Source organism: Nyctereutes procyonoides, unplaced genomic scaffold (assembly GCF_905146905.1).
Source record: "Nyctereutes procyonoides isolate TBG_1078 unplaced genomic scaffold, NYPRO_anot_genome, whole genome shotgun sequence".
Lineage (NCBI taxonomy): Eukaryota > Metazoa > Chordata > Mammalia > Carnivora > Canidae > Nyctereutes > Nyctereutes procyonoides.
The window spans coordinates 14,170,497-14,184,976 of NW_026575146.1; the positions used below are offsets into that span (position 1 = coordinate 14,170,497).

Consider the following 14,480-nt stretch of genomic DNA (forward strand, 5'->3'; position numbering starts at 1 on the left):
TGAAAATTTAATTTACCTCATTAGCTATTTCTGTGACCAGCTATATGTAATTGCGTATCTGTAAATCTGACAAAGGATTTTTTAGAGTTAGCATTACTGATTGAAGTTTGCAGACTGTAGTAATTTGGGTCTGGGGTTTTGGTTGGTTGATTGGTTTTGCCTCAGCTTTATGAATTTTTTTTGCATGAAAGGCATGTTAGCAGAGTCAGCTTATATTTTGTAAGGTTTAGTTGTTGATGTAAGATATCTGAATTAAAAACCAAGAAGGGAGAGGAAGAGGTGGTATGGAAACGAAAAATGAAGTGAGAGATTGCCTTTATGGTGATCGAATCGACTCTACTCCAGGAGAGTCCATTAGCAAAGGTGTACATTGCCCCCTTTGGTTAGGGACTCACTGTGCCTATTCTTCCGAAGCTGCCCCAGGAGTGCTTTCTCCTTGGTTTGCTATAAATAGATGAGAAGGCCCTTCCTGGGGTTGTCTGCTTTCAGGATACAAGAATGGTATGCTCTTTTAAAACTGAAATGTGGGTGCCTGAATGCTGAGCTAGCTTTTACTACTATACCTTAGTCAGTGGCCAACTCATTATAGTTTAACATTCACAACTGTTCATGGCTCCAGCCAGCATAGTTTGATGGTAACTGGTCTCAACTTGGTCTGTTTAAAAGTGAACTGTTCTAGAAGACTTTCCTTCCTTGTACACACATCAGATATTCCCTTTGTACACACCTGTACAAACATTAGACATCCCCTTCAAATATTAGACATTTGAAGTGCATTTCCTCTAAGACTGAGATCATCCCACTGTCTAGGGGAGCTGCAGAAAGAAGGGGCAGAGCTGCAGCAACTGTGGGAGACCAGGAGGGTGCTCTGACACCCATAGGACCAGATGCCTCAGTGGGCCCTATCCCTGGTTCTCAGCCCAGGGTCCTCGTCAGCCAGAAACTGTGGGTTCAGACAGCCTCGTGGTTCCTCCTTATGACAGCCAGGTGCCTCCTGGCTTTGACTCTTTTGGTTTTCTGTTGTCTTTTCACTTGCTTGAGCAGCTTATCTTTAATATGGAAAGAAGATCCTGTTTTTTATTCCTCTTAAATTCTTAGAGGACTCCATGCAACTCACTGCAGATACAAAAATAGCAGTGCAGTGAGGAAGCTTTCAATGTTTCCAAATAAATAAACTCCCACCTCAGTCAGGCCTCTGCTGAAACTACCTTGTTGGAAGGGTCTTCTGTCCTCCCCACTGTCTGAAACGACCCCCTTGCTCTCTCACAAGCCCCTTCTGCCCTGCCTCACTACCTGACGTGATCAGATAGTCCACATCAGAGGATCAGATGTGCATCTTGCTCCCTGTCCCACCTCAGAGTGGCAGCTCCATGAGAGCAGGAAGCTTATATTGTTCAGTTGGTCCCCAACACTTAAGAGTGTGTCTGACCCATTGTGTACATCTAACAAATCATTAACTGAATAACTGATGGCTCCACAGATGAAGAAGTGACCGGATGAGTGTGTGGTGGCTGTTGTATAGCAGCAGGAAATAAGGCTTCATGTGTCAGGGGGGCTGAAGCTGACCACTTACTAGTACAATCCTCACTCTGTAGCCAAGGAGCAGACCGACCTGCTCCCTCATGGGCTCGGTATCAGATGGTGAGACAGGGAGAGACACAACTCAACTGTGTATTAACCACTCACCAAAGCTCCATACAAATAGCATCTCTCTCCAGCTGAGTAATGCCTCCCCTTGTTCCCTCAAACGCATTAAAGCACTAGATTCCTGCCACACCGATGCTCCCTGAAATGTAGATCATCTTCTTGTCCTTTTGCCTTGGATTTAGACATGCAAAGTATGTGAACTTCCCACACAAATTAAGATTTGAATGTTACCAACTTCACAGTTCTAGCCATCGGTTCTAAAAATTGTCATTTTGTGTGATTTGAGAGAAAGATTAAGTCCACAGATTTATGGCTGAGTTTTTCCCTAGCAGACAGCAGCTGTTCAAACAAAAGCATTCAGCTGTGGGAGTTGTGTTAGTGTACACTCTTATCTATACCCAGGTTTACTGGAATTAAACATTTGGTACGTTTCTCTTCTGTAGCTAATCCTGGTTGGTGGGCAGTTCTTAGGGAGCATGGTGCTCTGTGGGTGAGGGCTGTGGGCAGGCAGACAGTGGATTCATGCTCTGCTGGCGCCGCAGATCCTAGGTGTCAGAGGGCAGAAATCACTGATTGGGTGGCAGCTGAATTGAGACACCACACACCCCACCCTGTATGACTGCAGGCATGTGCACTTGCCTTACAACAGTCCATTAGTAGGCTGGAGTCCCTGTAAGCAGTACTGAAAAGTCAGCATCAAAAGGAAAGGAGACTTTAATAATGTAAGGTGACATATAAAAACGGTGTAAAAATATTTAAAAAGATATAGGAGGATTTCATGAGTGGTTTCTCTTTTGTTTATTTCCAACTCCGTTGACAGGAAGGTTGTGTAAATTTCAAGTATACAAGTGTGGATCTGATACACTTATGTATGGCAATAGGATTGCCATCATAAGGTTCACTAACACCTCTATCACAACATGTAATTGCCATTTCTTTTTCGTGGGAAGAACATTTAAGATGCAGTCTCTTAGCAGCTTTCAAATAAATAGTTATCTAGTCTTTCTACAGGCTTACAGGACTTAAAGGTATCCTGAGGTCATGGCCCACTGTCACTCTTCTCTCCTCAGTGGGAACTACAGTAATCAATTTCCCCACATCAGGGAGACCTCAGACCTTCAGACAAGAGAATCAGCTCTCACTGTCTGTAAATTCTTCTTTATTTCTCTAATAATATCCTTAAAATTTAGTATAGAAAGGCACCAGTATTTATTTTGCTATTTTATCATCTTACGGAGAGTATATGCTATAAAAATAACTTACATGAGCATAAATCTCCCCTTTACTGAGACAGACAATTACTGATGTGGGCAAGTAAGTGAATGCTCATCCCCGATTACTGTGCTGTAAATCCCTGTTGGTATTCTCAGTACTTCCCAGTAACCTGCTCTGGATGACAGCTCCCCCGTGGAGCCCCCAAAGGGGTCGCTTCCACAGGCCGCATACCTCCTGCTCTGTGCTCTGAGTTCTGGTTTTCACCCTTTCCAGCCTTTCAGTCCTCCTTGTGGAGAAGTGTGTTTCCTCATGGATGCCATGCACAGAGTGGTAGCACAGTCTCCTTCCCCACCTTCCAGACAGGCCGTCCTCTTGCTGTCTCATGCTGCACCTAACAGCACCTCTGGCTAATTTATCTCCACTTGGGGTCCATGTGATCTTCGGATTCTTTTCTGCCATAATGAATCATCCTGGTCATTGTCCATTTGCTAATGATGTAGCCTGTTTCTCCTTCTATTTGCCTCTTCTACAGACATATTGTCCAGTTGGTTTCTGAGTAAAATAGCCTTGACTGGATGGATTAAGGGACAGTTTGGGTTTGTTACTTTATTTGTGACCAACAGTTTAATTTGTTCATGGGGCATTATACACTCTATAGGTGGTGGTGTGCTATATGGACCAGAGAAGGGAGCACCTTGTAGAGTGAGCGCAAGTGGTGGGGTTGAAGGGAAGTGGGTAAGAATGATGGCTTCCCTGGATATTCGCTGTAGCAAGGCACTTATCCTCTCTGAGTGTCAAGTTCCTGGTGTGGTAAGTGGGAGTAGTGACGTACATGGCAGGAGTGAAAGGATGAAATGAGATGCTGTATGTGCTCATGAAGCTGTAAGAGAGAATTTTCATACACTTTAAAAGTCTGTGTAAGTGGTTTAAATTTCTTTGTACAAAGATACAAGAGACAAATACTTATCATAAAGATGATTTTATGTAAGATCCTCCCAAAACATGTATTAACTGCTCCTATGAAATGCAGAAGGGAGGACAGAGGGGACAGGAAGATAAATATATAACCTGCACTTACAGGGAGTTGTGCATTATCTACTTTGTCTCTGATAGTAATTACGGCTTACTCTAAATTAACCAGCCTTCTGTGGGGTCTGCCCCACATGTGGGATCCTCTTGTAAGGAGGCCCAAGTGGAAGTACTCTGGACGCCCGCACACTTGACTTCCCAGCTCCATGGTCCTCCTCCAGGGGCCATGGCTCGGGTCCCAACCCACCCTGCCCAGGCTCACAGAGTTGGAAAGAGAAGATGGAGTTATCTTCAGCCTGTGTTTTGTTTTGAAGTTGAAACCAGGATTAGCTGACCCTGGAGGCTATTTTAAGCAAGTTTCTTCATTGTCACTAAAGTGTTGTGAAAATTCTGCTCCCATCACTCCTGTAATAGACCTGACACCCCGCTTCTGATCTTTGCAGTCCCTCAAGACTTCCCTAAATTAGAGCCCCATCCAGTTGGACAGGAATGAACCAATTCTCCCTTGGCTTCCTGGTCACAGCCCTCCACCTCCTCCTTTCTTCCGTGGTGGATCTTACTTAGCTCATACCCCTGAGCCTTGGAGTTTGTTTAATACAACTAGTTTCTGACTTCCATATTTGGATTTCAGCTTATCCTTTCAAAGCAGTGGTAGCCGCAACTCCCTGAAATGGCCACTGCAGGAACTGCATGTCCCCCCCGCCACTGTCTTCTTCCCCAGTAGCTTTCTGCTTTCTTCCTCTGGCCCTTAGCTCGAGGGCAGCTGAGGGCCTGTGATTTAGGGTCTGTGGGTGATAGCCTATGACATGTCTCAGAAGCACCTTTGACATCTTCTCTCTCCTTTAGTCCTCACAGCTCCCATTTCACTCGGAGAACATGGGAGATATCCTAGGGCTGTATAGCAGTCCCCAGGTCACACAGCATGTGAGTCTAGCTGCAGGGTCGATTTCACTTAGAAATGCTCCTTGTTGAGACAGAAGGGAAGGGCTTCTGGTCTACCTCCTCACCACTTCCCCAAGCCACAGGAGTGACCACTGGTTTCTCAGGGATCCAGATAACCAGGGTTTCAGTAAGGAATGTGAGTTACTGTACCCCAAGGTAAGTGCATCTTCTAATAGAGACATCATTACACAGAGATAAGTTGGGTTTTATGGCACTAAATCAAATGAGACAATATGCATAAAAGAACTTTGCAAAACAATTCCAGTGCTTTGCATTCTGTCCTGAGGACCCGACTGTTTTCCAATGAGAATGCTGAATTTCTGTGATGTAGTATTTCATTGTCTATTATTTTTAAAACCAATATTCTCTGAAACTATTTGGTCAGTTTATTTTGTTTGACATATGCGTGCAAGATCTTATGTACTTTACCACAAGAACAAAGCAAAGCCTAAGTGTAGCCTCCTTCACTTCCTGGCAGCGCCCCATCGTCTCCATCTGCTGGGGACACCGGGACTCACGGCTGCTGATGGCTTCGGGACCAGCCCTATATGTGGTGCGCGTGGAGCACCGTGTGTCCAGCCTGCAGCTGCTGTGCCAGCAGGCCATCGCCAGCGCCCTTCGAGAAGACAAGGATGTCAGCAAGCTGACGTTGCCCCCCCGCCTTTGCTCTTACCTCTCTACTGCCTTCATCCCTACCATCAAGGTAAAGCCTGTCCACCCTCCTCCTTCACTTCCTCTTCCCCTTGGCTCCCTTCTCCCAGAGGGCTGGCCAGAAAGGCAGAGTCAGAGAAGGTGAGCAAGAATCCGAGAGCCAGCTTGCAAAAGTCATGTCTGCTCCTCCTTGGCTAGAGTATCTGGGTGATAAATGCTCCAAGCGTGGTCTGTCCCTGGCACCACTAGTATCCACCAGAGACTCACCTTGTGTGAGGGGCATAAGCTTTCTCGCAGCAAAGGCCATATTCAGAGGTTGATTGCCATGCCATTCTGATGATCAGCCTGCCTTGTTTAATCCTGCCTTCCTGGCAGATGCTTCAGAAAAATGGGAAACCCATTCCTAAAAGTTTGAGTAGCTTGTTCCATTGCTAGCTACAGAAATGGTCAGATTGAGCCCTGTCCTGAAGATTGAGCCATATGCTGACGAGGGGTGACCGCCCCCCCGCCACCGCCCCTCAGCACACGCTGTCACTCGTCCTTTACATGGACAGTAACTTGAGAATTAATGTGTTCATTGGTGGTGTGTGCCATAGGTCTGCCAGCTGTGGTTCAAGTGCGGGTCTCCCCACTAACCTTGGGGCCTCCGCACCTTACATTCTTTCTTGTATTCTCTTGTCTGTATTCTGTCTCTGCTTCTAAGTATCAGATTGACTTGTTCAAGGTGACTTTTTCCCCAAAGAAGCAGTTTTAGACTCTGTTGTGATGTTTTTTCAAATTGCTTTACAATCTCGGTCATGTACCAATTGATTCTCAACTCCAGCTGCACATTAAAATCACACAGGGATTTTTTGAAAAAACATACCTGCCCAGCCCCCTGCCCTCAGGATTCCAGTTTCATTGTTTGAGGTGGGATCCTAACTTAAGGACTTTTTTTCAAGCCCCCAGGAGATTCTTATGTGCACCCACAGTTAAGAATTGCTGTTCCACAACACATGGTTAACCCTCCCGAAGCTACCAGCCAGTACTCTGTTGTAGTAACCACGGATGTCCATGCTCTTTTCTTTCCTTGTCCTGCCTCCAGCCCCCAATTCCAGATCCCAACAACATGAGAGACTTTGTCAGCTACCCCTCCGCAGGCAATGAGCGTCTGCACTGTACCATGAAGCGCACAGAGGATGACCCAGAGGTGGGCGGTCCGTGCTACACCCTCTACCTGGAGTACCTGGGTGGGCTCGTGCCCATCCTCAAGGGGCGGCGCATCAGCAAGCTGCGGCCAGAGTTTGTCATCATGGATCCCCGGACAGATAGCAAATCAGGTGGGCCTCCACACCAGAGAGCCTAAGACCTTGTTTTTAGGTGTGGGTGAGGAATAGTATTCCTGACAGCCGTCAAAGACAGTGCCTACTTACGAAATGTAAGCTGCGTGGTTTCCAAAACTGTATCGAAGCTATTCTCTGTTATTCTCTACGTGTACTTTCTGATGGGTTTTTACCAGCATTCTGTAAGACTTCATGTGATTGCGGCCACAGGATAGGGGAGACCTCAGCTATCCGCCAGGGGAGGAAGCTGGCACGGGCTTTCTGGTATCAATAGATTCCTCTTTTAGTTTCTTATCAGGTGTTACCAAGGGCCTTCATTACTGTTGAGACAAGCTCCAAATTAACAGTGAGGTACATCTCTGCCCTCCCAGAGCAAGTGATAGAATTAAAAGCTCCAGATCTTCAGCCCATTCCTCAGCCTCTGCTAGAATCTTACTTCTGCTCCTTATTAATCCACTGTGAGCTGCTTTTTAGCTGATTACCAAGGAAGATTCCTTGCACATCCATAAAGATTTTGACCTGATGAATCACTCTTCCCTTCTAAGAACCCTCTCCTGTACTGATCTTGTTTATTCGCTAGGTGTATTCCGGCCACTTGCTGCATGCTTGTCTCTGCCATCCTAGACTGTGAGCCTCCGGAGAAAAGGGGGTTTGCTGTTTCCCTTTGTACCGTGGATGCTTGCCCATTGTCCTAAGCCAGTGACGGAGTGACAGCTGAGGCCATGTGCCCCCACCAGCAGTATTTGCCAGCTCAGACGTTCTGCTGCCCCCTGTGAAACCCTGCTCCTCACAGCAAGAAACACTGCCTCCTGTGTCAGTCGCCCATCACTCGGGCTGCTGCTGGTCATTGTGCCAGGCTCTGTCTGCCCCTCTGCATCCTGAGGGCCTGGACAGAGAGAACTGAGTCCTCTCTGTACCCTGGTGGCTGGCAAGCGCCTGACCTTGACACAACCTGAGTTGAAAGGGATTTGTTTCCTGGATGCACACTCCTCTCCACTTCTCACTCCTCTTTCTCCCGCTGGTCACACTGGTCTTTGCCCCTCATATCCCTGAAGCTATGGTGATATGCTGGTGTCACAGTGCGGTGGGTTCTTTCAACCTGGCGTGCTTGCTCGCTCACATATTCCATACCATTGCCCCACCTCTATCTGTTCTTCATTATTCCTTCAGCATCTCTGGCTGCATTCTGCTGTCTGTGTTACTGTATAAAATTGAGAGCAGTAAATCTGTACTTGAACACATTGGATATTAGTCCATTTGTTTGTCTTTTGATTCACACACTGAACTAGTACCAAGAATGAGTAGAACTGAAGGCTAGTAAGGAGTTGGGTAGAAAGGAGGGGAGACAAGATTCAGAAGGAAGCAGGGCAAAGGGAGGAGAATAGGAGAGCAGTGGGTGCCGCCCTTGAAGGGGAAGGGAGGAGGGCAGTCGGTGAGGAGCAGTGCCTGGAGAGGGCGGGGTAGGTGTGCATGGGGTCGCCTTCTCCAGGAAGGAGATCGTGGTCTCTAAGGCTCCCCACCATGTGCACAAGTTTATAAAACCTGTACTCAGACTGGATGTTGAAGGGAACGGACATGAAGAGCTTTCTTCTGTCCTGGGTGCCTAAATTCCCCACTAAAAATAGGACAGAAGAAGCAGGCCAGGGGTGCTTTAGGGCACAGAGACTGCAGCCTCCCAGACTCCGTGCCAGCCGGGAGCCTGGCCCCGTCCCAATGCCAGCGTCTCTTTACCGTTCACGTCCAGCTCATATAAAACGCAGACAGACTTAAGTGCTTGCAGTCCTCTGGGAAATAGGACGTTTTATTTTTGTAATGAAGAGAATCAAAAAGTTATAAAGCCCAGCAGCAGATTACCAGTGTGTATTCCGTGCTCCCTTGGTCTCTGGTCTCTGAGTCCCCTGTGGTTGTGAGGCCACACCAAGGTGTCTCTGCTTTCCCTGCTTTCAGGAAGTTTATAAACCCTTTTGGGTGACAAGGCAACTTAACACTTGAAAAGTTCAGTAAAAATGTCAAGATTTTAATACCTCAAGACAAAAATAGAAGCCATGTCACAAGGCAAATATGAGTAATTGCCAACCAAATGGTACGTGTAAACGGGCTCAGAGGAGGACGAGTCCTGACTTCAGGAAGTCAGGAATTTCTCGTGAGCTCATTAACTGTTTGTTTCAAGCCTGCCACGCCATTACTTCTCAGAATGCAGCCCAAGGGCCACCTGCCCACCGATCACCTGAGGTTTTTATCTAAATACAGGTTGCCAGGACTGCCCTTTATCCCTATCCAGCGAGGCCTCCAAGTCTACAGCTGCCGACACCCAGCTGCCAGCTGGGCTCCCAGAGCCTGTGACCTGCTGTTGTAGGTGTTCTCCAGGCAACTGAACAGACACCCTCCTCAAAATTACCAGTCTGTATTTCTGTAACTGAGAGTGTTTTTTTGTTTTTTGTTTTTGTTTTTAGCAAATATCTACGAATTTCTAAAAGGAATCCTTAGAGCTTTTGTCCTCCTAGAAATTCATATGCTGGGGATGCCTGGGTGGCTCAGCAGTTGAGCACTGCCTTCCGCCCAGGGTGTGATCCTGGAGTCCCAAGATCAAGTCCTACATCAGGTTCCCTACATGGAGCCTGGTTCTCTCTCTGCCTATGTTTCTGCCTCTCTCTGTGTGTCTCTCATGAATAAATAAATAAAATCTTTAAAAAAATTTATATGTTGAAGCCCTTTCCTGCAGTGCTACTGTATTTGGAGACAGGGCTTTCAGGGAGTGATGAAGGTGCAATGAGGCTGTCAGGGTAGAGTCTTACTCCAGGGGGATTGGTGGCCTTGTAGGAAAAGAGGTAGAGATCTTTGTCTCTACACACACACTCTTAAGGAGAGGCCATGTGAGCACACTGCGACAGGGTGACTGACTGCAGGTCAGGACCTGATCATGCTGGCATCCTCATCTCCGACCTTAGCCTCCAGAACAAACACCTAAGTTTCTGTGGTTGGAAGTAACCCAGTCTGTAGCATTGTAGCATTTGGTTTCAGCAGCCCAAATGGAGTAGGACATGAGTAAAAGAAATAAGCAAATGGCCTGCCATATAGCAGCTGTGAAATTGTGGATTAGCCAGTAGGTCAGGAGCCGAGTGAACAGCACATAACTGAATTTCCTCAGGCCGGTGAATGGGCTCTGTGCTTATGAGCACACACGAGCTTTCTGTGGATTTACACGCTTTCTGGAACCATGTCCAGGAATCTTTTGACTAAGTGATTCCTCAGGTTTACGTAAAGCGCTTCTCAGGGCATGTGAATTAAGCCTTTTTATCTGACCAAACTCAGGTGACACCACCCTAGCTTGCTGTATTTGCAGGTCATGCCTTCTGATAGGGAAGTAGTTGAAGAAGAGGGTGATGTGGGCCTCAGCCAGCCTCCTTCCAGGTAGCATACCAAGCCATTCTCCTCTGCCTCCAGGGGCCTCCGATCGGTCCCTGTCACAGATGTACACTCCATATGTTCAGACACCAGAGATTAGTTATATTAGCAAACTCATCCTTTCAAATGTAAACAGCCCTTTTGAATGATAAACTCAAAGTCCATAAGTTATTTCATTGCAGTTGGACAATTCAGCTTTTTTATGACCTGGCAAGATTCTTGGAGCCTTGAGGGAATGAGGGTTTTGTCAGCAAAACAAAGTGATTCTGAAGCTGAGGTACCTACAGTGAAGGCAGAACAGGGTTTGGGGAGTGAAGGGACGTGAGCGGTGGGAGTGAGGCAGCAAAGGAGAAGGTTCTCAAGGAAGTGTCAGACATGACCTTCATCTATTCTGCAGTTTCATCGTGGCCCAACCTCTGTGCACACCATCTTCAGCCTTCTGCCTGGTGGCCAATGGTGAAAATTGTCTCAAGCGACTTCTGTTCAGGCACCCCCAGTAGAGCCCAGGGCTGCCACAGACAGGCCTCCTGCACAGCACTACCTTCCAGCTACTGCTCGAAGGAGGCCAGCATAAACTTCTGGGAGTCCCCACAGTGGACCCAACCTGTCAGGTCTCTAGTCCAGAGCAGGCCCAAAACCAGCAAGGGCCTTGGGAGGCCTCAGGTCAGAAGCAGGTTCTTGAGGAGCCCATGAGTCAGCAAGCCCCTTGCTGGGCCTGGGTCCCCCGGCTGCCTGCAAACCCATGTGAACCCAGATGGATGCCTGGTGTGCTGGGAGGTTCCCGCTTTTGGCACAGTAAACACTGCCAGACTATTCTGTACATTCCAGAGGCACTGAAATTCCGTGCCTGCTTTGATAACAGTAGAAGTTTTGCCTCCTTTTGCTTAGAAAATGTTACAGCATAAAAACTTTAAAGGGAAACCATACTCCGGTGCTTTCTCTTTCAACCTCTGAACTTAACATGCTGGCCTGTAGAGTCGATCCGTCCTGGAGTTTCCATTGATAATGATTCTCATTACTGTCTAGCTGATAGCACTTCCAGACTCTACTGGTTGTGTCTCACCAGATGAAATCTACGGAAACAGCTTGATCTCCGCCATGCTGGACAGCTGCAACTGCTCGGACTCCAGTGACGTAGAACTGAGTGACGACTGGGCTGCCAAGAAATCCCCCAAAATCTCCCGAGCTAGCAAGTCACCCAAACTCCCAAGGTAATCTCACCACCCCCATCCCCTTCCCCAGGGCTGTTCCTCATCTGTGCTGCTGCGGCTGTCTGCGTCATATCTGCAGCAGAATCCCATTGACGCCGACACCAGAAGAACCCTGCAAGAGGGCATCCCTGTGCCTTTCATCTGGAAGGTTTGCCGATGACAATGACAACTTTCCTTTCTTCTCTCCTCTGGATAGAAAAATGCACCCCTAGGAAGTTTGCTAAGCCCTCAGACCTCCTCAGGGTCTGTACTAACAGTGGGCGGCATGGGGTGGCCATAGCCCTGGCTTGCTCGTTTGCTCTCCCAGTTTGAGAAAAGCAAGAAGGTTTTACAGTGAGTGTGATGTATGTAGTGCATTGGAAAGAATGCCAAATTAAATACCCTACAATGCTATAATTTGAAATAAATCATAAACTAAAAAAAAATTCATATGCCAAAAGGTTGTCCTCAAAAATGGCAGAAAACTAAGAGCGGATATTTAAGAGCCCCCTCCACTCCTGGCTCCACTCTCGAAGGCTCTATGACCTCAGGTATAACCTGGACGGGATCCATGACCCCGGTGCCAGTTTCTGTATCTATAGAAGGTAAAGGCTGGGCCAGATCTTCACTAAGTTCTCTTTAGCTCCAGAATTCTGTGACGCTATGCAAAACTGAGATTTAAGTCATGTGCAGACAGTACCTGCCCAGACCTCAAAGACGTGATTTACTGTGCAGTTGATAAAGCAGAGTATTTACCATCCAGTTGAAGATAACACTTCCATCACCCTGAAAAGTTCCGCGTGCCCCTTCTCATTCTATCCCCACGCCCCAGAGCAATCACTGTGGAAACTTCTGTCACCACAGGCTAGTTTTACTTTTCTTGAACTTCACATAAATGGCACCAAACAATACATACCCCTTTTTTATTTGACTCAGATAATGACTGAGATTCATTTGTGTTGTGTGTATCGGTGGTTTTTCTTTCTTTGCTCGGTGATTTCCAATTTGTTTATGCTTTCTACCAATGGTTGCTCTTTGGTAGTTTCCAGTTTAGGGCTATTATAAATAAAACCATTGTAGACATTCTTATACAAGACTTTTTGTGGACACGTGTGCCCATTTATCCAGGGTATAGACCTAGGAGGGGAGATGCTGGGCCATAGCACACGTTAACTTTATTGGAAACTGCCAAACAGTATTCCCAGGTGCTTGCACTGTTTGGAGTTCCTGCCAGCAGCGCCCAGTTGTACTGTCATTGTTAGAAAATAATTTTATCCATGCTGGTGGACATGTTGGGGTATCAGCATCTCTAGTGATTGCTGATGCTAACCAATTTTTCATATGCTTATTGGCCATTTGGATCTCCTCTTTTGTGAAGTGTCTGTGAAATGTTTTGCCCATTTCTTATTGAGTTTTTCTCTCTTCAGGTTGCAAGATTCTTTTTTTTTTTTTTTTTTTTTTTTTAATTTACGATAGAGAGAGAGAGGCAGAGACACAGGCAGAGTGAGAAGCAGGCTCCATGCACCGGGAGCCCGACGTGGGATTCGATCCTGGGTCTCCAGGATCGCGCCCTGGGCCAAAGGCAGGCGCCAAACCACTGCGCCACCCAGGGATCCCTGCAAGATTCTTTATGTATTCTATCTGTGAATCTTTTGGCAGTGATACCAACTGCCACGTATGTGGTCTAGTACAATATGAATTTCTTCTTTTATGATTAATGCTTTTTCTGTCCTATTTAGGAAATCTTTGTCTACCCTTAGGTCATAAAGACTTTCTTTTGTTCTTTTCCAGAAACTTCATAGTGTTAGCTTTCATACTTCAGTCTCTGATTAATTTTTGTTTATGGTGTATTTCCCATATAGATATCCAGCCACTCACGCAGTTTGATTGATTTTTTCACCTTTATTCTGAACTTATTAAAATTGCAAATAAAATTATGAACTTTCCTACACTTCTACAGTGTTTCAGCTCTCCCGTTTATTAAGGGAGAACATTTAACCTGGAAGCAACCAAATCTTTTGCCTGTAAATGTCCCTTCAAAGTTCCTGGACGTGGCATCTCTGGGGCTGTCCTCCTTCCTTCTGTTTTTCCCTGTGTTGAATCCTCCTACACATAGCAACCAGACTGATTGTCCCTGTACAGGGCTTTATCCAGTTCGGTCCCACTGTCCACCCAGACTTTGGGAGTCTCGGTATCAAGCTCTCAAGCAGTATATGTGAGGCTCCATGCTTTTCTCTCACTGACTTCCATCAACCTTAACATATGCATTTTTCTAGCATTTTTCATGAGGTAGACCAGCATTAACACGAGTCCCTGTGTTACAGAGGAACTAAAGACCAGAGATAGAATGTAGGATCAAGAGGCAGCAGAAAAAATGTAGATACACAGATTTGATTTAAATCTTGTATCTGGTAAAAGGCTAGATAAGTCTGTTGAAATCCTAACATTGTGGTAGCAATTGTAATCGTCATAAAGTGTAAAGTGAGAAATGGCTCTTCCTACCTGTTGTTTTCCCACATGCAGAAGGCATGTGGACATTACTAAATTTAACTACTAGCCAGTAGAAAGCAAACCACAGTTAATTCTCTGAGGTTCCTTATAAATGACTCACTTGGTCTAATATGCAATTCTGTTCTTTCTTCATATTCACAAGGCAAGAGCAGGCAGGAGAGGCTCGGATAAAGGGGCCTGGCCCCTGGGGACGTGGCACCCACAGTGGCTGCCAGAGCGCGGAGGAGAGGGCTGAGGCAGTGGGTGTGGGCCTGACCCTCCCAGCCTTGTGTCCACAGGATCAACATTGAGGCCCGCAAGTCTCCCAAGCTGTCCCGGGCCGCTCAGGAGATGTCCAGGTCTCCCCGGTTGCCAATGCGCAAGCCCTCCATTGGCTCGCCCAGCCTGACTCGAAGAGAGTTTCCCTTTGAAGACATCACTCAGGTAGCACCTGGGGCCCGGGCCAGTTCCATGTGTCTGATGCTCCCTTGCCTTTTGTCCCCTCCTCAGTGTATGCCTGTATGGGGGGCTGAGCCCTTGGTACGTCACACCTACACTCACCACCCCAGACTCCCTGCCTGTCACTGCC

General features: G+C 46.8%; 1 protein-coding gene across 4 annotated transcripts in view; it reads left to right on the top strand.

Annotated features, from left to right (window-relative positions):
• TULP4 (TUB like protein 4) overlaps window positions 1-14,480 on the top strand; it is a 228,275-nt gene that overhangs the window by 199,185 nt on the left and 14,610 nt on the right. For all 4 annotated transcript variants that reach the window (XM_055310466.1, XM_055310465.1, XM_055310467.1 and 1 more), the window contains exons 8-11: window positions 5,312-5,536; window positions 6,569-6,803; window positions 11,278-11,422; window positions 14,191-14,335. In XM_055310466.1, coding sequence (XP_055166441.1) covers window positions 5,312-5,536; window positions 6,569-6,803; window positions 11,278-11,422; window positions 14,191-14,335 — 750 coding nt within the window. The remainder of the gene's footprint in view (window positions 1-5,311; window positions 5,537-6,568; window positions 6,804-11,277; window positions 11,423-14,190; window positions 14,336-14,480) is intronic.